The 27,453-nt window shown below is 44.5% G+C and overlaps 1 protein-coding gene across 1 annotated transcript in view; it reads right to left on the bottom strand.

Annotated features, from left to right (window-relative positions):
• DTNB (dystrobrevin beta) overlaps positions 1-27,453 on the bottom strand; it is a 760,848-nt gene that overhangs the window by 96,693 nt on the left and 636,702 nt on the right. Inside the window, 1 exon segment of the mRNA XM_029596279.1 lies at positions 7,144-7,233. Coding sequence (XP_029452139.1) covers positions 7,144-7,233 — 90 coding nt within the window.

Genomic DNA, 27,453 nt, shown 5'->3' with positions numbered 1-27,453 from the left:
AAAAATCCAGAATCACTGGAACTGAAGTCCTCTCAGGAATACAGTGACATCCTGAACACTAATCCTCAAACAACCTCTAGACTCACACATAAGTCAATGAAGTAGAAAACTTCCTAAATTGCAAGAAAGCAATTACTATAGCTAGAGAATATCCTTTCTTAACTAATCTTGCTCTTTCAAGGGCCAAGCCATAAGACAAAATCAATCCTGATCTTCATGCAGAACAGGATCCTGTGACAGCAGTTTCTTATAGAATGAGAGCTGAGGGGATTGCCTCACCATAAATGCATGAGATCCACATAACAAGTACAACATGCTAATCCGGAGCTACTAGAATCACAAGTTTTGGATGACTTGCAATCTTTTGAAAAACTCTGTCCACCCTGGGCCAAGGAGGAAACACAAAAATAATCCCTTCTTTGGGCCAAACTTGAAATAAGGCATTGATCCCTGAAGAATGAGGGTCCTCCTTTCTGCTGAAAAATCTGAGAATCTTGGCTTTTTTGCAGTTCACCTTAAGTTCCAGTACCGGAGATTCCTACCTGACAACAATCCAATCAAAGGCCATCTGAGACAGAGACAATTTTCCTGGATCAATCACATTATGACATAGGTAATGCGCTTGAATATTGTCCACCCCTGCTATGCAAGATGCCATGAAGGCTTTCAGATTCTCTTTTGATCAAGTGAGGAGTAAGTCTATTTTCATAAGCACCTATGAGGTTCTGGTACCTCCCGGATGGTTTATGTAAGCTACAGCTGTGGTACTGTCTGACATTATCCTGACTGTCTGACCTAGCAATCGAGGAGTAAATTCCAGGACGGTCACACGGATTGCTCTGATCTCCAACCAGTTGAGAGACCAACCCTCTTCCTTGGAAGTCCATTACCCCAGAGCAAATAGCTCCTGACAGTATGCTCCCCAGGCCATAAGACTGGCATCTGATGTTACTATCACCTAGGCTGGGACCCAGGCCATCGCGGAAAGATTAAATGATTTCTTTGCTTCGGTGTTTACTGAACAGGATGTTGGGGAGGTACCTGTACTGGAGAAGGTTTTCATGGGTAATGATTCAGATGGACTGAATCAAATCACGGTGAACCTAGAAGATGTGGTAGACCTGATTGACAAACTGAAGAGTAGTAAATCACCTGGACCGGATGGTATACACCCCAGAGTTCTGAAGGAACTAAAAAATGAAATTTCAGACCTATTAGTAAAAATTTGTAACCTATCATTAAAATCATCCATTGTACATGACAGACTGGAGGATAGCAAATGTAACCCCAATATTTAAAAAGGGCTCCAGGGGCGATCCGGGAAACTACAGACCGGTTAGCCTGACTTCAGTCCAGGAAAAATAGTGGAAAGTGTTCTAAACACCAAAATCACAGAACATATAGAAAGACATGGTTTAATGGAACAAAGTCAGCATGGCTTTACCCAAGGCAAGTCTTGCCTCTCAAATCTGCTTCAGTTTTTTGAAGGAGTTAATAAACATGTGGATAAAGGTGAACCTGTAGATGTAGTGTACTTGGATTTTCAGAAGGCGTTTGACAAAGTTCCTCATGAGAGGCTTCTAGGAAAAGTAAAAAGTCATGGGATAGGTGGCGATGTCCTTTTGTGGATTGCAAACTGGCTAAAAGACAGGAAACAGAGAGCAGGATTAAATGGACAATTTTCTCTGTGGAAGGGAGTGGGCAGTGGAGTTCCTCAGGGATCTGTATTGGGGCCCTTACTTTTTAATATATTTATAAATGATCTGGAAAGAAATACGACGAGTGAGATAATCAAATTTGCAGATGATACAAAATTGTTCAGAGTAGTTAAATCACAAGCAGATTGTGATAAATTGCAGGAAGACCTTGTGAGACTGGAAAATTGAGCATCAAAATGGCAGATGAAATTTAATGTGGATAAGTGCAAGGTGATGCATATAGGGAAAAATAACCCATGCTATAGTTATACAATGTTAGGCTCCATATTAGGTGCTACAACCCAAGAAAGAGATCTAGGAGTCAAGGTGGATAACACATTGAAATCGGTTCAGTGCGATGCGGCAGTCAAAAAAGCAAACAGAATGTTGGGAATTATTAGAAAGGGAATGGTGAATAAAACTGAAAATGTCATAATGCCTCTGTTTCGCTCCATGGTGAGACTGCACCTTGAATACTGTGTACAATTCTGGTCACCGCATCTCAAAAAAGATATAATTGTGATGGAGATGGGCTACCAAAATGATAAGGGGTATGGAACAGCTCCCCTATGAGGAAAGACTAAAGAGGTTAGGACTTTTCAGCTTGGAGAAGACACGGCTGAGGGGGGATATGATAGAGGTGTTTAAAATCATGAGAGGTCTAGAACGGGTAGATGTGAATCGCTTATTTACTCTTTCGGATAATAGAAAGACTAGGGGGCACTCCATGAAGTTAGCATGTGGCACATTTAAAACTAATCGGAGAAAGTTCTTTTTTACTCAACGCACAATTAAACTCTGGAATTTGTTGCCAGAGGATGTGGTTAGTGCAGTTAGTATAGCTGTGTTTAAAAAAGGATTGGATAAGTTCTTGGAGGAGAAGTCCATTACTTGCTATTAATTAAGTTGACTTAGAAAATAGCCACTGCTATTACTAGCAACGGTAACATGGAATAGACTTAGTTTTTGGGTACTTGCCAGGTTCTTATGGCCTGGATTGGCCACTGTTGGAAACAGGATGCTAGGCTTGATGGACCCTTGGTCTGACCCAGTATGGCATGTTCTTATGTTCTCCAGATCCACTCCCTATTCCAGGTTTTTGAGCTTCAACCATCAGAGCAAAGTCTGTTTTTTGCTTTTTTCAAAATAATTTGTATTATTTAGAAGCACTTCTCAAATAAATGCGCAATACCCAAAAGAAACAATCTCAAAAACAAAGTCATGTAGGGTATCCTCCAACAAGTGGCATATTAAGAATACAATTTTTTAAGTACTTAATCTACAGAGTTTCCATTATGCCAAAGAAAAAAAGAACACAGAACTCAACAATAAGGTGAACACAGATCACAACATTCCCCTTCATCACACATATTCAAACCATCACATACATACCAACCTCCGTCCCCTGTGCAGCGAGCTCACAAAATACCATACATTATTGTTGCTTCCATTTCATAAAGTAACCCAAAATAGATAAGAGATTTCTTTTTGTCATCACTTGTTTGATAAAACTTTTCCCATAATGTAATATATTCATCTAACACCTTCCATTTGGCAAATTAACTTCTAATCTTTCATACTGCACAACCTCAGCCATTCTCTCTATTTGAATATGCATATCGGATGGCGTATCATCAATCAATCCATTTTAGCAATATATGCTTACAAGCTAATTGTAATGCCATCATTAAAAACTGTTTTTTAGGCCTAATAGCCTCCATAAGCTTTGTCCAATTTCCCAATAGCAATATATGACCCATTGCTGGGCAAGGAATCTCCAGTAAGAACAGTAAACTGTCGCAGGACCTCTGTTCAGAAAGGTAAAATTTTCTCACAAGTCAAAAAATTATGCAGTAAGGTACCCCATTCAGTCGTATACCTATTGCAATTAGCAGAACTATCCAGGCCCATACATTGCCATTTAACATAATCAATAAAGAGGGATATATTAGTATAAACCTCATTTCCTCTCAACCATGTCCGCCATTGGATTTTCCCAAATTATCAATACCCCCACTCAAAAATCCGGTCACACTCTTGACTTACTCTTCATCAATAGCAAAATCTCCTCCTTAGACCCTCCCACTGCTACCCCTACCCCATGGTTGGACCACAGTCTCATTCAAGCCAAGCTGCAACTCCAACGCACCCCAATAATACCAAACAAGCGCATCATCGAATTCACCAAGCCATGCTCCAGCGATGACCTCGCTAATCTACTACCGGAAGCCTTAAAGAACCTCAACAAAAATGACGCCAACACCGCCACGAATGCCTGGATCTCCATCGAGGAAATAGCCAAATGACTATGCCCCACAGTAAGAAAAGAAATCAAGACTTCAACGAATCACAAGTCCCCATGGTACACCCCAGACCTAAAAAACACAAAGCGAATCCTACGACAATCAGAAAAACTATGGAGAAAAACCCCAACGCCAGAGCTGAAGGACAAATACAGGACCCTTCTTCACAAATACACAGCCGATATCAACACAGCAAAGCGAAACTTCTATTCAACAAAGATACACGAATACTAGTTCAACCCCAGGACACTTTTCCTACGTCAAAGACCTAACCAACTCAAATCAAAGCGACTCAGCCCTGGACATCGCCACCATTTCCAGCGAAAAGCTAGCTCAATACTTCAAAGACAAGGTCAACACCATCATCGCCAAGATTCCCCCACCCCCAGCCCACCCCGAAGCAACAGAATATCACCCACTCAACTCTACGTGGTCAAAATTCACACCGGTGGCATCAACTGAAATTGAATCCATCATCAAAAAAACCAACCCTGCCTCCCACCCCGTAGACCCCATTCCCATCAAAACCCTAAAGCTCATTAGCAAGACCATCACCAAGCCTATTACCGACATCATCAACCTATCACTCAAACAAGGAATATTCCCTGACAAACTAAAAAATGCTATAGTCAAACCAATCATCAAAAAACCACAACTCGACAAATCTGATCCAGCTAACTATGGACCTGTATCCAATCTCCCGTTCTTAGCGAAAATACTAGAAAAAACGGTCAACAATCAACTGACAGAACACATTGAAACCTTCAACATCCTACACAGCATGGCTTCAGAAAGCTATTCAGCACTGAAACCCTCCTTCTTACACTGACCGATACCATTCTCAGAGGACTCGACCATGGTCAATCATACCTCCTGATACTCCTCGACATATCCCCCGCATTTGACACCATCAACCACAGAACCTTCCTCACCAGACTCAAAGGAATCGGATTACGAGACACTACAATCAAATGGTTCGAATCTCACAAATAGATCATACAATGTAAAGATAAACACCTCGAAATCCTCCCAAATATCTATCACACACAGTGTCCCGCAAGGATCATCCCTATCATCCACCTTATTCAACTTATACCTCCTTCCACTTTGCAAATTCCTAGCAGAATCACACCTCACATATTCTGTATACGCGGACGACATCCAAATATTACTCCCTATAAACAAAACCATTGAATGCACCCTAGATAGATGGAACCAACTTAGCACAAAAATAACGCTTCTGCTATCACAACTATCCCTCTGCCTCAACCAAAACAAGACTGAATTCCTACATATCTCCAACGATCACCCCTCTGCCCCCCTCAAAATCAACACCTCTATAAAGAACACTGGGGTGCAACTCACACCATCTACAAAAAACCTGGGAGTGACTATCGACAAAGAACTCAACTTCAAGCACCACATCTCCAACATGATCAAAGATGGATTCTTCAAACTGCAAACACTAAAAAAGCTCAAACCCCTTCTTCACGCTCAAGATTTCAGAACAGTCCTGCAAACAATAATCTTTTCGAAAATTGACTATTGCAACACTATACTTCTTGGTCTCCCCGAAGCCACCATCAGACCCCTTCAGCTATTACAAAACGCCGCAGCAAGGTCCTTAACAAACATTAAAAAATGCAACCACATCACTCCCACACTAAAAGAGCTTCACTGGATTCCCATCAGCCAAAGAATTCAATACAAAACCCTCACCCACAAAAAAATAAACAACGAGATGAATTGGTTAAACAATGCCATACTCCCACATTCCATACATAGAAACCTCAGGTCCTCAGGCACTGGCCTCCTAGCCGTCCCAAACTCCAAAACAGCACACCTCTAATCAACCCGCAAACGTGCGAGAAGCATTTTTTTTTCTGTGGATTGGGTTGGTTTGGGACTGGGCGGCTAAGTGCGAGAAGCATTTTTTTTTCTGTGGATTGGATTGGTTTGGGACTAGGCGGCTTTTGGTGGTAGAATCAGATAATTACATTCTTGTGAATGCAGACAGTGCAATGGAATGTATGGGATCATGCTGAGCCTTAAATACCAAGGTTAAAGCTTTAAATTGAATATGCTGAGCAACCAGTGAACCACACTAACGCAAGGGTCAGGGTAGGCGGTAAATTAGTAGGTTAAAGATGCGGCAAGATAGCAGGTTAAAAAGGCGATAGTAGGGGCGCACTTTACTGTATGGGAGGGAATAGCTAATCGGATCGTTTACATACATATACATGCCTCAGGCGGAAAGGGATACGCGTCGAGTTAAAGAAGCGGTAAGGATCGGTAAAAACAGATAGTGAATCGCGGGTTAGACTTACTCGGCGAAATTGTGAGTACACAGCGGGTTAGAAACAGGGTAACTGCGGCCGTGCTTTACTGTATCGGCCTGTAAGTTGGGTACTGAACTCAGGTCTCTCTCAGCATGGCAGAGCACTGCACTGTCACTATCTCCCAAACTGGTAACTTGAGCCTCATTTTTAAAATGGCCCTTCTACCAAATCCTGTCTTCATGGCAAGACACTTCTTTCTTCAATTTTATTTTGTTTTTGAACATCTAGTGATTGCTTTGGAACAGGGGTCTTCAAACGATCTTTGAGGGATATAATCTAATTGGATTTTCAGGATTTCAACAATGAATCTGTGGGACATCTATCTGCATACAATGGAGATAGTGCATGCAAATAGATTTCAAGCACATCCATTGTGGAAATTCTGAAACCCTACTGGATTGTGGCAATTAAGTAGTGGTGTAGCAAAGGTCTTTGATGCCTGGGGGCCAATACATTTGTGTTGCCTCTTCTGTGCCCCTCCCCCTTCCCACCATCACCATCCTCCTTGTAGAAATGCTTAAAGTAACAGAAACAACAGACATTTCAAATAACAACCTCTACTTGCTTTCTACCTGCAGTTGAAAAAAAGTTGCAAAAAGATGCCTTAGGTGGCCCCTACAGCCTGGAGCCTTTTATGCCCTTGGCCCTCCTCACTACACCATCGCATTTAAGGACCTAGCCTGCGGATCATTCTATTGGAATTTCAACTTTTGCAAAGTGTTTTTGGACTACATTTGTATAAAATGCAGCATTTGAAATCAGAAGCTTTTGCTTGTACAGGAAATTTGATTGTCTCTGTGTTACCTGAATGCAACTCCTTCACCAATGACGACATGGTATTTGTGATTGAATCTGCTGCCACCAATAAATCATTGCGGAGGTTTCTTCTTGTACCTATAAAGAAAATACAGATAAGAAAACTAAACATTTTATAAACACTGTCTACCACTTTGTACTTACCTATAAATGGAAAGGTGGGAGTTGGAGCATGATAAAACATGGAAATAGTTAGGAAAAAAAGTTATAGTCAAATATAAACTATGACATCAAAATAAAAAATATAATTTGAAAAAATAAATTCTCTATTTAAATGAATTCCAATGTCACACATTTTTTTCTTTGGCCCAACAGTTTCTGCTTGTACCTTTGGGCTTCTAGCTCAAATGGAACTAGCTTTATTGAGCTATGACACTATAAGCCTTCATTCATAACTTCCCAGGGTTTTCCCCTTATTTTTATATCCTTAACTCAACTCAGCCATCACAACAATAGTTATACTCTTGTGCAGTGATTCCCAAACCTGTCCTGGAGGACCCCCAGCCAGTCAGACACCTTGTATATGAATGGCAATTCTGACTGGTCACAACCCATGAGATAAATTTGTATGCAATTGTGCATTGTGGATATCCTGAAAACCTAACTGGCTCGGTGTCCTCCAGAACAGGTTTGGGAACCAATGCTCTAGTGAAAAAATCCCACAAGATTGGATACTAAAGCAGATAGAGGTAAAGATGGCAAAGTCATCGAATATTACACCAAGACAACGGGGACTGGAAAATTGTGAAGATGATGGTGCCATGCAGTATAATGGCAAATGATGATAGATTTACTCATATGATACAGTATTTCTATTGCACATACAAGTCTAAACATTATTTTGGAAGATTTCATGGTTAAAGCAATGATTACATTACTATCTTATGTAATAGTGCATATAGGTTCTGAAGTGTACACTTTTGAATAACTCAGTACTGATATGAACTCAGATCAAGGGACTGCCCCAAAAGAATTTTAAAAATTGATGCCATTAGAGGTGAAAAACTTAGCTACAGCAACACTTACAAAAACAGATGCTCTGAGATTTCAGATTTTCCAACACTGTAGTTTACTGATGTTCATGAAAAGAATGGAAAATAAAATGGAGACAATCATAATGTCTTAGTATCATGGTGTGATTGCAATTTGAGTACTGTGTGCAGTTCTGGTCGCCCCATCTCAAAAAGATAAAGCGGAACTAGAAAAAGGTATAAAGAAAGGCAACAAAAATTAGAAAGGGAATGAAACTCCCTTATCCTGATCAAGAAAGGTTAAAAGGTTAGAGTTCATCACCTTGGAGGGAATATGATAGAGATTTGTACAATCATGAGTGAGGTGGAAAAGGTAAATAAGTATTAAAACTGAGACACTCAAAGAAATTAACAGACAGATTTAAAACAAATCATTTATGGGGGTTCTCCACAAACTGCAGGGTAAATGACGTGGGTGACGTCATCCAATGGTGCCAATATGGACCCAGATCTCAGAGCTCCGAAGTTTTTCTGGAGCATGCATGAGAGTTTCCGCACACGGACACTACCTCACGAGCCTCTCAGTCTCTTCCAGAGCTTAAGCCAAGTAGTTGACTCTCTAAGAAGGTGGGTAAATCATATATGGCTGATTATCTTGCTGCCTATATAGAACCCTTGTTACATGCAAGCACCTTTGATTTCTGTCAGCAAATAGTATTAAATCAGTCATAATCAGTGGGGAGTCCCAAGCTAAGGTTTTTGTGCAGAGCAACTAACAGACAACCTGGACAGAACCCAGTGGACTACTGGGTGAATAGACTGTGCATAACTGCTTGTCCAAAGGTGCTGTCTTTTGGGAAGTAACTTGGGTGAGTGCAGAACTCTGCTATAACAAAAATGGAAGGTATGGTAAAATAAGAGACAAAGGTTTATAATTTGCTCATGCTGTGTGCAGGAGTGAGGCCATAAGGAACAGCACCTTCCAGGTGAGAAACTTCAGGTCTATTAACTTAAGAGGTTTGAAGGAAGATCTCAGGTGCTGAACCAGGACCACATTAAGGTCCCACAGTACCAGTGGTCTACTGACTAAAGACGGTATGCCACAGTCTTTTCATGAACTTTTTTAATATATTTTTTTATTTTTGAAACCACATGCATATACAATAAGTTCACATTCATAAAAAACAATACCTTTGAACATCATAAAGCATAAGGAGATCAGAAACATCATCTTGAGTAACATCAATACTCACTGTACTAGGAATATAGCAATTCAAGACAAAACGTCGGTTGCCCGCCATAACCAGTATGGACCTCACTCTTTGTCATACACATCAGCTTGATCTCTTAGCAGGCATGTGAGTTTCTCCATCTGAGTAATATCTGCAATTTTAATCTTCCAACATGCAAGTGCAGGAGAACTCTTCCACATATGAGCCACTGTCAGTTGTGCAGCATGTAGAAGGTGACCCAACAACCGGCGATATCCTCGCATACTGAATTGGTCCATCCAATGCCCCAGAAGATATAAAGCAGGGTTTGGGCTCTACCCTTTCAGAACATATTTCCACTACGCAGTCTGCGACCTCTGTCCAAAAGGACTGAACCACATGTGCATGTACGTTCCCTCCTGCCCCAACCCCTCCAACTCTGTCCCAGATATACCAAGTTTAGCCAAAAAAAACAAACCCAGGGGTACGGTACAATCAGTGCAGCAACTTCTACACCAATTCTAGCCCTTCATAACATATCGTAATGTTTCATGACTGTCTCCAGAGAGATTTCCAATTTTTGCCATCATTTTCTTTATTTAAATCTACATTCCATTGCTGCATCAATTGGAAGGGTGTCTCCGATTTGCACATCCCTACTCTAATTGAAATATATGGTATCAAAATCAAGTGCTGTGCTCTCTTTTTACAATACAATACTCCCTACACCTCCTCACATTCCTCCAAAATAGAGACTAGTGACAATGTTCTAATAAGATCTCTACGCAATTGCAAATTTAGTTATTTATTTATTTGGAAGTTTTTATATACCGATGAACGTTGGGAACATCTCATCGGTTCACATTAAACGAAAATCAGCTAACAATCGCTTTAAAGTGAAACAGTGAACATGCGAAAATACAGATAAGAGTAGAATTGAACGATTTACAAATTATAAGGCATAAAGTATAAAATATGTAGCTTAAAAATATGACTATTTACAAGAATGCCGTGGAGGTCAGAAGGGGGAATAGGCGTCATGGGGGGGAGGTGTGCTGTTCAGAGTATGCTTGTTTGAAGAGGCATGTTTTCAGGTTCTGTTAAAATTTTTTTGGGCATGATTCTTGATGTAGTGAGGGGGGGAGTTTGTTCCAAAGGGTGGGCGCAGCTAGAGTGCCCGAGCTTTAGTGGAGCTGAGCTTAGAGTCTTTGGGTGATGGAATGTGCAGTGTTGCTCTGTGTTGCTGTCTTGTAGGTCTGTTTGTGTTGTGAAAAGTAAGGTGTTCTTCTAGCCAGTGCATAATTTGGTTGTGGAGGGCTTTGTGGACGAGAGTGAGAGATTTGTATGTTATTCTAGCAGTGACTGGTAGCCAGTGCAGGTGATTCAGTACAGGGGTGATGTGGTCACGTTTGTGGGTGTTAGTTAGGATCCGGGCAGCAGCATTTTGGAGTAATTGAAGTGGTTGCAGCGTGCTTTTGGGTAGTACTAGGAGCAGAGCGTTACAGTAGTCAATTTTGGATAGAACAAAGGCCTGTAGAATGGTGCGGAAGTCACTGAGGTGTAGAAAGGGTTTCAGTTTTTTGAGTGAGTGAAGTTTGAAGTAACAGGCTTTGATTGTGTTATTAATGAATTTTTTGAAGTTGAAATGGTTATCGATAGTCATGCCGAGGCTGCGCACATGTTAGGTGGAGGCAGTGGCGAAGAAGGGGGAGTTTGACTGAAGGTTTGGGGAAATGCTTTGGGGTGCAATGTAGAGAAGCTCTGTTTTTGGCAGTGTTGAGTGCAAGGAAGTTGCTTGTCAGGAGAGTGTTAATGACCGATAGGGTGGAGTTCCTATCAAGTATCTGGTGGAGGGAGGGATCTGGAATTCTTCTATCAGATCCGTAAAAGATTTCCAATGACCATCCTCCACCAGCTGACCTAAATGTCTCAACCCTGCTGTTGCCCATTTTTCCATATCAGGAGAAAATGTACTTTGGGCTATCACTGGGTTTCGTATTAAAGAAATTATATAAGATCAAACCCCTGCCGGTAATGGCATGTGGCGCTCAACTGATCTCCAGATCTTTAAAGTATGAACTATAGTGAAGTGATCCTTAAGAAAAGGTCTTAAAACAGTAGAAGAGAAAGGCGTATGAAGCAAAGATGCTAAATTTCACCTTTTGTTCTATCTCTGACCATGACGGCGAAGGGTCAGCACCTGTCCAAACTCGCAGGCATGCCCAATAATACCACAAACTCAGGAAGGCCCAATCCCCCTGCGTCTCTGTGCCTCACCAGTACCGCATGTCTCAGCCTCAGAGATTTTCCTTGCCAAAGTAAACTAGTAATCGTGTTCCTAAGACTACAAAAGATGAATACTGGGACATCACAGGGAAAATGCATAAAAGGATAAACCAATCAGGGCAGAATAGCCATTTTCATGACAAAAATCCTGCCCAGCATCAAAATAGGAAGTTAACTCCAACTAAGTCCTTTCTTATTTTTGTAAACAATGAAGCATAGTTATCTTTATTGAGTTTTGAAATCTCTTGAAATCCAGAGTCCGAGATATCAAAACCCACTGTGGGATTTTTGAAACAATTCTACCCCTAACATTTTCCTCCACCCCCCACCATCATCATAATTTCAGACTTAGAATAATTTATAGAATATCTGGACAAGGATCCACAAAGGTCCAGCAATTCCCTCAGTGCACCAATATATTTTGAAACATTTGTTAAATATAAAACTGTATCATCTATGTATAAAGAAATTTTGCAGGGGACTTCCGGCCATGACGTCACCAGCACGGATGTCGGTCTTGTGAGCTCCGCGGCTCCCCTCTCAGCCTCCCCCCGATAACTTCGTGCAGCGGTAGAATTTTAAGCTACCTATCGTCGGGGAGATTTTCTAAAGGTTTGGTCCCTCCGCTGACATTTGTCCACGCACCGTGGGAGATACCTAATGCTGGCGGCAGGTGCAGCGCGAAACAGAGCTGGGCTCGGCATGGCCAAAATGGCGGCTGCTCGGGATTACTGCCTCTAGCAACTACCCAAAACGGTGAGCTATCCTGTAGCATTACGGCCTGTAAGGCTCCCTTAAAGGGCTAATGCTGCAGAAGGAGGTCTCCCGGTGCAGAGCGGGTGGACGGGGATCGCGGGCCGCTTTAGAACAGTGCATAGCCCGGCATGGTCAAGATGGCAGCCGTCCATGTAAGTTTCGCTTACTGAGTTGGAGGATCTGCCCGACGGGCTTGTGACCTGTCTGCTCGGGGAGGCTTTTACAGGATCTGCACATTTAACGGGACACTGGAGAACGGGGAAGAGCGAAACAAAGCAGGACCCGTACAGCTGGTGGAGTGACTTTCTCTAATTACTGATTAAGGGCCTTCTGGTGCTGGCTTAAGTAGGACGGAGGTTCCAGCCTGAACCCTATGAGCATACTTCTCAAGGTGACCGCTAGGCCCTGTTAACTGTGCATTACAGTCAAAAGGCTCTCACCCATTTGCACTGCCATTATTCCGGGTGTCTCTTGTCACACAGGAGGTGTGCAGGTTATGTGCCAACGAAGTGCGCGGAAGAGTGTGGATCGTCGGCCCTGCTCCCACAAGATGGCGGCGGCCCCCTCTGGCGCGAAAGTGCTAGAGACAGTTTCAGAGGATGCCCTGATTCAGATTTCGCAAAGTGTGACGGCAGCCCTTGATCTCCGCCTCATAAAAATCCAGTCCTCTTATGGAGAAAATGAAAGCGGCTGCAGAAGTGGCTGGATGAAGTGGAGCACAATCTGAGCAAGGTGACCGCCTAGCTGAGTTGGAACGTCACGTAGCTGACCGAGCTCAGCAAAAGGAGCTGCTCATAAAAACAGAAGATCTGGAGGATCGGGGGAGAAGGAAAAACCTCAAAATAATAGGGCTGCCGAAAGCAGTGAAGGATGGAGAACTAACTGATTTTGTGGAGAAATGGCTTCCAGCGCAGATGGATCTGGATTTTTCCTCTGACCCTGTGAAATGTGAACGGGCTCCTCGGGTGGGACTGCTTCATGAAGGTACTAACAGACCCCGGCCAGTGATTACCAAAATATTAAACTGGTCCCATAAAAAGCAACTTCTATGAGCTTTCAAGCAAAAAACAGAAGCCTTGGAAAACAAGGGCCATAGACTTTTGCTCTTCAATGACTTCTCGGCTACCATGGCAGTACAGTGGAAAACAATGTCGCCGGCTTGCACTGAGTTGCACAAACGAGGTATCAAGTTTGGCCTGCTATACCCAGTGAAGCTCCGTGTCTATCATGATAATAAAGTTCAATACTTCACACATCTAGAGAAGAAGCGGATGGCTTTCTTGCTACTTTGCCACACACTGGAGAGGTGTGAGTGGGGACTCAGATTCTCTGTTGAAAGTTTAGTTCAAGTTCAAGTGAAGCAGTCTGTAACATATGTGAGAAACGGTCTTACAAACAAGAAGATTTAAAGTTTGCCGAAGTGTCAGATGCCAGTTTCAGTTCCAATAGTATCAAGTGGGCCTCAAGGCTACAACTTTGCGCAGCTACTGGGGGTATGAATGGTAGGGGTGTGGGGGGGTGGGAAGGAGTACAATATACAGCTACTGAGATGAGGATGCATGTTTAGGCGACATTTGTGCTATCTGCTCTTGCAGCCTAGGCTGGGGGGCCATGAGATTGGGATTTATAATGACATGCAGCCCCATATGTGGGTTTGCCACTTTATACTATGTCTCAAGGGATGGAATGGCAACCTTTAGAGTCACTAAGCTAAATATGGATGGCATCCACTCCCTATTAAGCGGATGAAATTAACTATGTTTAATCATATGCATTCCTAAATTGTGTTTCTCCAGGAAACCCACCAGAGCGATGTTGAGCATCATAAACTTAAAAAAGAGTGGGTGGGTCAGTGTATCTACTCTTCATATACAGCCCAGAGGCAGGGAGTAGCCTTCCTTGTTCACAAACAGTTGCCATTCCAACTCACTCGTACCTGTCACGACAAGGAGGGCCGATATGTGGTTGCAGCCGAGGTTCTGTACCAGCAAAAAGTGGTATTCTGCAACATTTATGCTCCCAATGTTTATTCACACAAATATTTTTCACATCTAGAGGGTATTTTGGCTGATTTTTCGGATTCTGTTCTGGTGGTTGGTGGCGATCTTAATGTAGTTGCCAATAAACAGATTGACTGTAAACCGCCCAAGCTTGCTACAGCCAAGGACCCGCACACGGGGGTCAACGTTTTGTATAATGAATTACAGCTGTTGGACATGTGGCGTGTCCTCCACCCTGGTGAGCTAGATTTCACTTTTTTTTCTAACCCTCATCAGACATTCTCCCGCTTGGACTATTTGTTAGTGTCTGATTCGTGGTTCTCCAGGGTGGAGGCGGCGAGTATAGGAGTCCGGTCCATATTGGATCATGCACCCATCACTGTTAGTTTTCAATGTGGACAAGGGCAGAGACCCCCCTTTTCTTGGCATCTACGCCCAGACCTGTATCTGGATAAGGCATTCCACACGCATCTGCAAAGCTGCTGGAAAGAGTATGTGGCAGTTAACTCTACTCCAGATATCTCCGCAGCAACACTGTGGGAGGCCGGGAAAGTGGTCATGCGGGGGGGGGGGGGGGGGGGGGGGGGGGAGGTTATAGCTTATGTGGCCCAGGCTAACCGTAAACGTAATGCCGAAATATTACGGCTTACAGAAGTTTTAAAATCTGCACAGCGGTGACATGGTGTTGATCTGACCCCGGAACATACAAAACAGGTGGACCAAGCTCAGGAAACTCTGAACTGCTTGCTACACCAGCGGGCATCCAAATCCCTTAGATTTTACCAATATCATAGAAACATAGAAATGATGGCAGAAGAAGACCAAACGGCCATTCTAGTCTGCCCAGCAAGGTTCGTACTTTTTTTTTTTTCCTCATACTTATCTGTTACTCTTGGCTCTTATTAATCTTTTGGTTCTATTTCCCTTCCACCCCCACCATTAATGTAGAGAGCAGTGTTGGAACTGCATCTAAGTGAAATATCTAGCTTAATTAGTCAGGGGTAGTAACCACCGCAATAAGCAAGCTATACCCATGCTTGTTTACCCCGCCTATGTTATTCAGTCCTTGTTGGTTGTCTGTATATAGATCCACTTTTCTTCATTCCCCTACCGTTGAAGCAGAGAGCTATGCTGGATATGCGTGAAGTATCGGTCTTTCTCCCCTGCCGTTGAAGCAGAGAGCTATGCTGGATATGCGTGAAGTATCAGTTTTTCTTCTCCCCTGCCGTTGAAGCAGAGAGCTATGCTGGATATGCGTGAAGTATTAGTTTTTCTTCTCCCCTGCCGTTGAAGCAGAGAGCTATGCTGGATATGCATTGAAAGTGAAGTATCAGGCTTATTTGGTTTGGGGTAGTAACCGCCGTAACAAGCAAGCTACTCCCTGCTTTTCTGTGAATGCAAATCCTTTTTTCCATATTTCCTCTTGCTGTTGAAACTTAGAGCAATGATGGAGTCGCATTAACTATGTTTATTGAATAAGAGTATTATCTCCAGGTAGTAGCTGTCATTCCCGCGAGCCACCCACTCTTCATTCACGTCCTCTAGACTTTATGGATCCACAGTGTTTATCCCACGCCCCTTTGAAGTCCTTCACAGATCCGGTCTTCACCACTTCCTCCGGAAGGGCATTCCAGGCATCCACCACCCTCTCCGTGAAGAAATACTTCCTGACATTGGTTCTGAGTCTTCCTCCCTGGAGCTTCAAATCGTGACCCCTGGTTCTGCTTATTTTTTTCCAGACGGAAAAGGTTTGTCGTTGTCTTTGGATCATTAAAACCTTTCAAGTATCTAAAAGTCTGTATCATATCACCTCTGTTCCTCCTTTCCTCCAGGGTGTACATATTTAGATTCTTCAATCTCTCCTCATAAGTCATTTGATGAAGACCATTCACCTTTTTGGTAGCCCTTCTCTGGACCGCCTCCATCTTGTCTCTGTCTCTTTGGAGATACAGTCTCCAGAACTGAACACAGTACTCCAGGTGAGGCCTCACCAAGGACCTGTACAAGGGGATAATCACTTCCCTTTTCTTACTCGTTATTCCTCTCTCTATGCAGCCCAGCATTCTTCTGGCTTTAGCTACCACCTTGTCACATAGTGTCTAATGATCTGAAGTCAGCGAAACAATCACCCCAAGGTCTCTCCTCCTGCTCCGTGCACATCAGCCTTTCTCCCCCCATCGAATACAGTTCATTCGGATTTCCACTCCCCATATGCATGACTCTGCACTTCTTGGCAGTGAATCCCCTGGCCTAGGCCTCCCCATTGTGGGAACGTAAGGATCCCATTCTTGGAAACCTGGAACTGTTCTTGTCCACCTTTCGACACATTTTTTATGAGCCTGCCCGCCAACCTACAGCAGTTGCCGAGTTACTTCAGTTACGTCAAGGCACATGTTCCCTCGCAGAGTACGTGGTTGAATTCTGTACGCTGGCCGCCGAACTGGACTGGAGGGACGACAGTTTACATGATATATTCCTGGAAGGAATGTCCTCACGTCTCAAGGACAAGTTAGCGCAAGAGACCTTCCAGATGATCTGGATAGCTTGATCGACCTGGCAGGAAGGGTTGACCGCCGAATCCAACATCGGTTCCGAGAAGGGAAGTCCGGCCGTAGAACCGGTAACTCGGGGTCTACATTTTTTCAACCTGTACCTCTTCTCCTGCTTCCACCAGAGCCCAAGGGGTCGAACCCATGCAATTGGGCGAGGCCCGATCTCGCAAAAGGAAAGAAGACAGCACTGCACTCAGGGTCTGTGCTTATATTGCGGCAACAAGGGGCACTTCCTACCCCAGTGTCAGGAGCAGCCAGGAAATGCCAGATCCTAGGTCTCATTGAGGAGCTAACCCTAGGTAATACTGCTTCCACCTCCCCATGTACCATACCGTTACCCTCAGTTACCCCTGAGGTACCTTCGATACGCTGGCCATGGTAGACTCCGAAGCAGGAGGGAATTTCATTCACGCTGACCTTGTTTATTTATTTATTTGGAGATTTTTATATACCGCGGTACGTAAAGGTCAACATCACCTCGGTTTACAGTAAACAATAACTTAGCACAAGGCTTTACAGGTAGTTTGGCAGTTACAGCTTACGGTCCAACCCCGACTTCCTCCACTACGAGTTTCTTCGATCCACGGCACTCCTCTTCTCCACTTGCACCAAGCTCTTGATTCTACATACCGGTCTCTTACACTCTGAAGAGATCTCGTTTCTCGTACTGGAGACATCCATTCACCCCATCATCTTGGGCTTACCCTGGCTCCGGAAGTACTCCCCCCATCATTCACTGGGACACTCTCCAGATTGTATCTTGAGGTCCATCCTGTTTTACCTCCTGCGTGGAGACGATTCCTCGACCCAGTGTGCCACTTCTGACCACGCCTATGTCACTTCCGCCACAATATCAAGATTACTGGGATGTCTTCTCGAAGGAGAAGGCCGAACTGCTCCACGAACATCGGCCCTTTGATTGTGCTATAAACCTGGTCCCTGGTACTATGCCTTCCAAGAGGTGGGTTTACCCCTTGTCACTCCCGGAAACCCGAATGGAGAGGTGCTTCATTCGGCCTTCCAATTCCCCCGCTGGAGCCGCGTTCTTTTTTGTTGCTAAAAAGGACGGGTCACTCCGACTCTGTATAGACTACCGTGGCCTCAATGCCATCACACAATGGGACAGATATCCTTTGCCTCTGATTCCCGAATTGCTAGACCGGCTGCAAGGAGCAAAAGTCTTTACCAAGCTGGACCTCCGGGGCACGTACAACCTGGTAAGGATTTGACCAGACGATGAATGGAAGACCGCGTTCAATACGAGAGATGGGCAATACGAGTATTTGGTCATACCCTTCGATTTATGCAACGCTCCTGCAGTTTTCCAGAACCTTATGAACAAGGTATTACGGGATATGTTGCATACCTCCGTCATAGTATACCTCGACGATGTATTGATTTATTCTAAGGACCTGTCCACGCACCGCACACATGTGCAACAAGTGTTATAGAAGCTTCGGGACAACCGTCTCTTCGCCAAGATAGAGAAGTGCGAGTTCGAACAAGAATAGTTACCCTTCCTCGGATATATTGTCTCTTCCACGGGCTTCCATATGGAGCCAGATAAGGTAGCGGCCATCAAGGATTGGCCACAACCAGTAGGTGTCAAAGCGCCACAACGTTTCCTTGGCTTCGCCAATTTCTACCACCAGTTCATACTCCATTACTCCTGCATGGTGGCTCCGCTTACTGCCCTTACCAAGAAGGGTGCCGATGCCAAGAACTGGTCTCCGGCGGAGTTAAAGGCTTTCCAGGAACTGAAGGAAGCTTTTCTTCTAGATGTCTGCCTTCATCACCCTGATCCTCAGCATCAGTTTATTGTAGAGGTAGACGCATCCGACCTCGTGGTGGGAACCGTCCTGAGCCAGATATCCACGAAGGGTAAACCCCTACCATGCTCCTATTTCTCTCGGAAGTTCTCACCTGCTGAGAAGAGAATTACAGTACAGGAGACAAGGAGTTATTGGCCATTAAACTCGCATTGGAGGTGTGGCGCCAGAGGCTGGAAGGGGCTCAACACCCCGTGATTGTTTATACAGACCACAAGAACCTGGAATTCCTGTGCCGAGCCCAGCGTCTCAACCCTCGACAAGCCCGATGGGCACTCTTCTTTAGCCGGTTCAACTTCCTCCTCCGATACAGACCAGCTTTCAAGAACGTCCGGGCAGACGCCCTCTCTCAAACTGCGGAAACGGAGGATAACCCCAATCCGCCTCGATATATCCTCGACCCCGCTAAGGTCCTGCTAGTAGCCTCGGAGGTGGTCCCTATGGGTAAGACGGTGGTACCGGTTCACCTGCGCAAGAACGTTTTGTCATGGGCCCACGATTCTTTAACCGCTGGTCATTCAGGGGTCGCTCGGACCTTTTGTCAGAATACTACTGGTGGCCTCAGGTCAAGAAAGATGTCCGCCTTTACATTGGTTCCTGACCAGCCTGTGCCCGACAGAAGCCCCTGCCTGGCCATCCCTGGGGACTTCTCCAACCATTACCCATTCCCACCGAACCCTGGACCCATTTGTCTACCGACTTCATAGTGGATTTACCACTCTCAGAAGAGAAGTCTGTGATATGGGTCACGGTTGATAGATTTTCGAAGATAGCCCATTTTGTGCCCTTCACTAAATTACCAATGGTGCCCGAGCTAGCAAGTCTCTTCACCCAGCACATCTTTCGCCTGAACGGACTTCCTCTCCATATTGCCTCTGACCGGGGCTCACAATTCACGACTAAATACTGGAGAGTACTCTGTAAGAAATTTTGGGTCCAGATAGACTTTACAACAGCTTTTCACCCTCAAGGCAGTGGCTAAGCAAAGTGCACGAACCGGTCCTTGAAAGCTTTCCTCTGAGCCTTTGTGGGAGACCTACAAGACATCTGGGTGGCTTTATTGCAGTGGGAAGAATTCTCCTACAATCATCATAGGCATTCTGCCATCAACATGTCTCCCTTCCAGATTGTCTATGGGAGACTACTCAGACCTCCTTTGCCCCCTGCCTTTGGCGATGACATCGCCAGCCGTACAACTCACTGCCCAACAGTTACAGAATCTTTGGGGTTCCACTCGAGAGAAACTACAACAAACGGCAGCCACTGCGTAGAGATACGCTGATCGTCTACGATGCCCAGCTCCTGCATTTCTCCCAGGGGACAAGGTATGACTAAGTACCAGACATCTTCGCCTGCGGGTTCCTTCTATGCGCCTAGATTCAAGGTACATTGGTCCGTTTGCAGTATCGGAACGGGTGGGCGCCGTCTCCTACCGCCTCCGTCTTCCATCCACACTAAGGATTCATAATGTCTTCCACGTATCCCTGCTCAAGCCTTTGGTCTTGTCAGTCTTCCACAAGTCCCCTGAACCCGCCAGCCCTGTGGCTCAGGAAGACACCATCTATCAAGTGAAAGAGGTGTTGGATGTGCGATTTCATCATAGATGTTGGGAATATCTCCTTTCTTGGGAAGGCTATGGCCCTGAAGAGAATACTTGGGAGCCTGCCTCCAATATTTTGGATAAGTCTCTTCTCTACCAGTTTCATCTACACCACCCTGCTAAGCCAAAACCCCCAGGAAGGGGGCGTAGAAGGGGGGTACTGTTGCGCCTCCGACCCGCGGACCCCTGCGGGGCGGCCCCCCACTCACTTGTCTGAACCGGCTCAAGGGTCCACAAAATCCAAATTCAACACTAATATCTATGCTATACTGCTTCGCTGGTAAAAAATAAACTGATCATGTTAATAGGAAGCCATCGGATTCTCTACACATATTTTACAGAATTCCTTGCAAATTCCTGAAGATTCTGTATCTTCTTGTTTGGTTATACAATATATTGCTACTTGGTTGTTTGCCCAAAAGGTTGATATGAATGGTCCATGTCCCTTTTGAACAAATTATGTTACAATGGCCCCCTCAGGGTTGATTAAAGGCACTTGTAGTTAATATCTGCTAAGACTGTGAAGGCTGAAATACTTGGTCACAAAGAAGATTTGAGGGTTGAGTCCACAAGCCTAGAGAACGATGAGAAGTTTGGATAGAGGTAGGAGCACTGAGAGGCAAGGATCACCTTGCTGGTGGCTGAAGAGAATCAGTAAGTATTGCTTGGGAACATTTTAGAACTAAAAAAGATTTGGGGTGAAGTAAACTATTGTGTTTGTGTGTCTGTTCTTTTTGTGTTTGTATTAAACAGCTAGTCAGAAGGCAGGCAAAAATTAGACATTTCTGTGTTTTGTATTAAATATAAATAGCCAGTTAAAAGGGCAGGCAAAAACTAAGAGTTTGTGTGCTTCTCTTTCCCTCCCTCCCACCCACCCCTACCTCATCCTTTGATTTATAAGCAGGTGACACTTTCACACAAAAATAAAATATCAGCCTTTTAACTTACATTCAGAAATTCCCCACTCCTTATCAAAAGTTTAATCATCCCCTTGTAGGTCACTACCAGATAAATAGTGAATACACTAATACATTTAAAGGACCCTAACTGTATGCATTCCTACTCCCATAGTAACCTAAACTTGACCAGGAACTAAACAAAATTAAGATAAAGGCAGCAGTCCAGCAGAAGAGTGGTATCCCATTCTATTGCATCAAGTGTCACATGTATGATTTTTTACCCACTGGTGAGAGGTATGTGTGCACCCGGAGCAAAGAGCTCCTGTCTCTCAGAGAAAAAGTCCGATCTTTGGAGACTAGAGTGGCAGACAGATTGTGATAAATTGCAGGAAGACCTTGTGAGACTGGAAAATTGGGCATCCAAATGGCAGATGAAATTTAATGTGGATAAGTGCAAGGTGATGCATATAGGGAAAAATAACCCATGCTATAATTACACAATGTTGGGTTCCATATTATGTGCTACCACCCAAGAAAGAGATCTAAGCATCATAGTGGATAACACATTGAAATCATCGGTTCAGTGTGCTGCGGCAGTCAAAAAAGCAAACAGAATGTTGGGAATTATTAGAAAGGGAATGGTGAATAAAACGGAAAATGTCATAATGCCTCTGTATTGTACTGTGTACAATTGTACTGTGTACAATTCTGGTTGCCTCATCTCAAAAAAGATATAACTGCGATGGAAAAGGTACAGAGAAGTGCGACCAAAATGATAAGGGGAATGGAACAGCTCCCCTATGAGGAAAGACTAAAGAGGTTAGGACTTTTCAGCTTGGAGAAGAGACTGTTGAGGGGGGATATGATAGAGGTGTTTAAAATCATGAGATGTCTAGAACCTCTTTTCACCCGTACAATCTGAAACACTGCTTCCCTTCTTGAAAACGCCATGCCTGCGTACTCCTACTTCCCTTCTCTCTTTTAAACCGTCTCACATTCATTATACACCCCTTTAATGCTTTTTCCATATTTAAAGTGTTGAAAATATGGTGATTCAAAATCCCCCATACCTTGTTCGCCCATGCGTTCTGGGACACTGCCTCCCTCTTAGAAACGCCACGCCTGTGTACTCCTACTTCCCCCTCTCTCTTTCAAAGTGTCTTACATTCATTATGCATCAATTCCCATAATGCCATGTACCCAAAAAACTTTTCTTCACTTACACTACTGCTTTTAAACTATTCAATGTCAATATAGCTACCTCCACTTATAATAATGCCTGCTCACAAATTCAAACATTCACCATCCGCTTACTGCTAATGGACAGATTGTACACTGTTCAGTAAGAGGTTCAGAATTTGTATGTCCAGGTACAGGTCTGATTTATAGATTGAGGGGTAAACATAATTTTAAGAGTGCACAGGTGGTTTATGCTTTAATATGTCCCTATATACATTGGTTATACTAAGCGGATGGTGAATGTTTGAATTCGTGAACACTTGAGTTGTATCAGAACCAATAAACTGCAGGCTCCATTGGTGGAGCATTGGCTTGAGATGTCTCACACAGAACGATTTAAAATTTGTAGTTTTACATCAAGAGTTTAATAGAAGAGGAGGTGATGTTACAAAAAAACAAATATTGAATAAACAGAGATTCATTTTTGAATGGCAAACCCTTGTCCCTAAAGGTTTAAATAGGGAAATTGAGTGGCAGGCATTATTATAAGTGGAGGTAGCTATATCCAGCTAACTCTTAAATCCATAGTAGTGGAGTCAGCCCTAAAAAAAAAAAAAAGGCCAAAAGATCAAAAACGCATTCCAATACTCCTCTTGGGAAAGATGCAAAATTGTTGTATGCTACATGGAAAAAGATCTTTCAGTCCAGTCCAGGATCTCAGTGCATCAATTCCAGATGATCCAATATGTATACAATATTCTGCAAAAGATGAAGGATGTATCAGGATGTTCCTCTGATGTGCAAGACAATTTTACACCACATCTTAATGAAGAGGAAGAATGTGTAAAACATCTAAGTAGATCATTTTGATGCCTTTGACATCATATCAAGAACAGCAGCCATAGCTCTAACATCCAGAAGGCTTGCTTGGCTGAAGATGTCAGGCCTCAGAGAAGATGTGCATGAGAAGTTGGCTAATGTACCATGCTCCAGGGACAACCTGTTTGGTGACAAAGTTAAAAGGCTGTTGACTTCATTAAAGATCATTGCTTCACTTTGCAAACATTAACAAAGGCTACTGTGGAACAATCTTCACACAGAAAATACCTACATCATCGACCCTTCAGAAAACAATTCTACTACTCCTGCAGAAGATACCAACCATATCCTTATTATAGACAATATACTCAGCAGCAGTAACTTCAGCAATCACAACAACAAATAAGAAACTGTCCCAGAGAATGAACCCAATTCAGGTCAACTCAAGAATCCTCTCAAAAGTCTGGTCCAAATTTTAGACTATCAGTATTGCCATTTGGTTGTTTTTTTTTTAAGCAGCTCTTCCACTTGAGAAAAGGCTTCAGTTTATTCATCTTCAATGACCACTCATCACTTCAGATCTTGCTGCATTCTCAAAATAATTTGCAAGTGATACCGCCTAAACTTTCAAACTCTACCTCCCCTTACGCCACATCTTTATCTGGGTTCCCAATATCAACTTCAAATTCTAAAAGAACTGACCTCTCTCTTGTTTTGGGAATGCTGGAGGAGATCCATCTCTGGGATTTCATGTACCCTTGAGCCATGACACCTCTGCAGAGGAGCTCTGGCAAGCGCCATGGCAGGCGAGAAGTGTCCAAGCACGGGCTGAAGATTCAGGAACGCTGAACCCTGGCCACTACCAAACCTGATCGCATAGAGAGAGACCCAACAACGCAATGTTGGTGTCTGGAGTAGCCCTCTGGCCACTCGATAGCCCTTTCGCACCTGCCACACGGGAGCAGCAAATGCGACAGGACGGTGTTATGATATCGAGATGTTTGGTGGATTCTCAGGGGCAACAGTGATACTATCTCCTACAGGGAGGAGCCCCGTAGGGAACTGAAACACTGGGCTAGACTCAGATGCACAAACACAGAGAATATATATCTTTTATTATACAGCTAGTGTGGTCCACCAGAGGTGGCAGAAAAGAGTAGATTAGATAGCAACAGTCTGTAATTCTCGGCAGAGGAGACCCGTTCCACAATGGTGGTGTAGGGCCCGATGCAGATGAGCAGAGAGGAGTTGTGGATGGACAGACTGGGAGAAGTTGTACTTACTCTCTGTAGCTAAGTAGTGTTCCAGCAGGTTGAAGAATTGGTAGCAGGCACCAGAATAGACACACAGGCCCTCGAGGAGCGAGTACCTGTATATAGGATAGGCACCTGGAATTAAGCAAAGGGCCCCCGAGGAGCGGGTACCCAGGTTAGTAGAACCCCGGAGGGTGAAGGTGGCTTCCAGCAGAGTAGAAGCGGCAGAGCTTCTACTTTTTTCTATGTTTCTATGTTTCTATATGTAAGCAGCTTCAGACCGGAGCGAATCCAATCTGTTGCTAACTCGGCAAGAGTCAGCAAATGGGCAACCTTTTGAATATGGAAGCAGTGACGGCACTCGAGGGGGACGTCCCCGAGGTTCGCGCCAACACTGCTACAAGACGTGAGGCATGCGCGTGCGTCCTAGGAGGCCTCCGGTCAACATGGCGGGATGCCACGCCAGAGCCGCTCCGGGGAAGCCGGAGGGTGCGGCAAGGAGACGCTATGGACGCCATTCTCCTGAAGCTGGTGGAGAAGGCTGAAATAGAGGTGAGGCATGTCGGGCGAAGCCTTCTGAGACCGACGGACACAACAGATGGATAGTGGCTGAAGGGCGAAGAGATCAGATGAAGACATCAAATGAAGACGAAGACTCAGGATACGTGAGAGCTTCATGGAGACTTGGTTACATGAAGAGTCGAGATGAAGACGAAGACTTAAAGGACTGAGACGAGACTCAGGGTATCCAACGATGAGACAAAGCTAAGACTAGCCTTGGTTATATGGAGGACTCAGACGGAGTCACAAAGGTATGAAGTTCTAAAGTGAAGTTCTGCAGTGGTACTGCCACATCACGTGCCCTACACTACCAAGCAGGCAGGTCGCGGACCCTGCTTTCATACGCCCTACACTACCAAGCAATGCAGGTCGCGCTAGAGGTCTCCCAAGACAGGTTGCTTGTAGAATCAGGATGAAGGTATGACAAGACTCCAGCGAGGCCTGAACCAAGGAGCGCAGTCCCGGCCAATGAAGGCAAGTTGCTGTCACATCAGAACGGAACAGGGTTTAGCTAGAGTTCATTATCAAAATGGAGGCTGGTACAAGAGGCTCCGAAGATCCGGACGGATTCAGGATGAGTAGAAGACTTTAGGATCCGTACCTGAAGCTTGCAGATTAAAACCGGGGTTCTGGATAAGGAAGCCCTCAAGTTCCAGGGGCTCGGAGTGAGGCTCGGCATGAAGCTTGAGCGGCCTCGGAGTATGGATGCTTATGCTGGGAATAAAAGTCGGGATCATCTGAAGTTTTGCACTGCCAAGATGAAGAGCATCTGGAGATCTGAAGAATGAAACATCAGCAGATCTAACAACAAAGGATGAAGACATCAGGACAACTGGAACTGACGAGACGAAGATGCAGGGTCAGACAAGAGACCGTGATGAAGATGAAGACGTAGACATGAAATTCCAATGAAGAACATGGAACAGAGTGCCAACGAGAAGCTGGATTGAAGAGAAGTCCAAAGGAGGACTGGTTCATTGCGAAGGCAAGGGAGAAGTGAAGCCAGGCCCTTTTTAAAGGGCTGAAAAGGAGACTCCCTTGATGATGTCAGAAGAGCACCACTCCCTCGCTGTACCTTTAAGAAGGGAGAGAAGGCGTGGCCTCACCCCTTAGGAAGAAGGGGCAGGACCTTGGAGAGCGGCATCCCTGCCACTGAAGACTGCAGGAACAGGAACTAGGCCTCAGAGCAGGCCCCGAAATGGAAGGTGGCTTCCCTGCCACGAAGGGTGGAACGAGGACGGCTCCACGGCACAGGCAAGGCCAGGGCTGAAGGTCCTTTTCTTTTTGAGGGAATGGAGGTAAGATTGGCAACCTCCGGTCCACATGGGAGCGTTGTCGGCAGCTTCCTAGCCGCATAGGGTGTAGCAGCGCGGCACCAGCCACGTGAGGAGCGGATTGGTGGCCTCCGAGCCGCGCAGGTGTTGTAGCGCTGCTCCAGCCGCGAGAAGAGAGCGTTGGCGGCCTCCGGGCCACGTGATATGCAGTAGTGCGGCTCCAGCCACATGAGGAGAGCGTCGGCAGCCCAGGCTGCAGGAAGAGCAGTAATAGCGGCTCCAGCCATGCTGAAGAAACGGCAAAGCAGGGAAAAAAGGGAGAGAAAAGGTGAGATACTGCCCAGAAAAAGCAGAATCATAACATCTCTTAGCAGGACATGTAATTGAACCAGTCCCAGTTACAGAGGGTTTTCCTCAAGATATTTCCTGATCCTAAAGAATTTAAGAAATGTAAACAAATACCTCAAGAAATGAAAAATTCACGATGAAATACCTTGCCATTATCCTCCCTCATCTGGAAATCAGAGATTGGTTGATGACCTTGGATCTGAAAGATACTTACATGCTTATATCCATTCATAAGGATCACAGGAAGTTCCTGAAGGTCTTACTACAATTAGGCTTTGCGGATCCAAGAGTATTCACCAGGTGCCTCACATCTGTGGTTGCCATATCCGGAGAACTGGCTAATATTGAGCAGATCCTTGAAAGATATGAAGCAAACCAGTTCCTATATACTCAAAATCCTACTCTCATTAAGATTCATAGTAAACTTTCAAAATTCCCACTTAACTCCAACAAGTCAACTGGATTTCATAGGAGCATACTAAATACCCAAAAAGGAAAGGTTTTTCTTACTCTTCAAAGGATGAACATAAGAAATTGCCATGCTGGGTCAGACCAAAGGTCCATCAAGCCCAGCATCCTGTTTCCAACAGAGGCCAAACCAGGCCACAAGAACCTGGCAATTACTCAAACATCAAGATCATCCCATGCTACTGATGCAATTAATAGCAGTGGTTATTCTCTAAGTAAACTTGATTAATAGCAGTTAATGAACTTCTCTCCTCCAAAAACTTATCCAAACCTTTTTTAAAATCCAGCTACA

This window comes from Rhinatrema bivittatum, chromosome 3 (genome assembly GCF_901001135.1).
Source record: "Rhinatrema bivittatum chromosome 3, aRhiBiv1.1, whole genome shotgun sequence".
NCBI classification, from domain to species: Eukaryota; Metazoa; Chordata; class Amphibia; order Gymnophiona; family Rhinatrematidae; genus Rhinatrema; species Rhinatrema bivittatum.
This window is presented reverse-complemented; position numbering and strand designations above follow the sequence as displayed.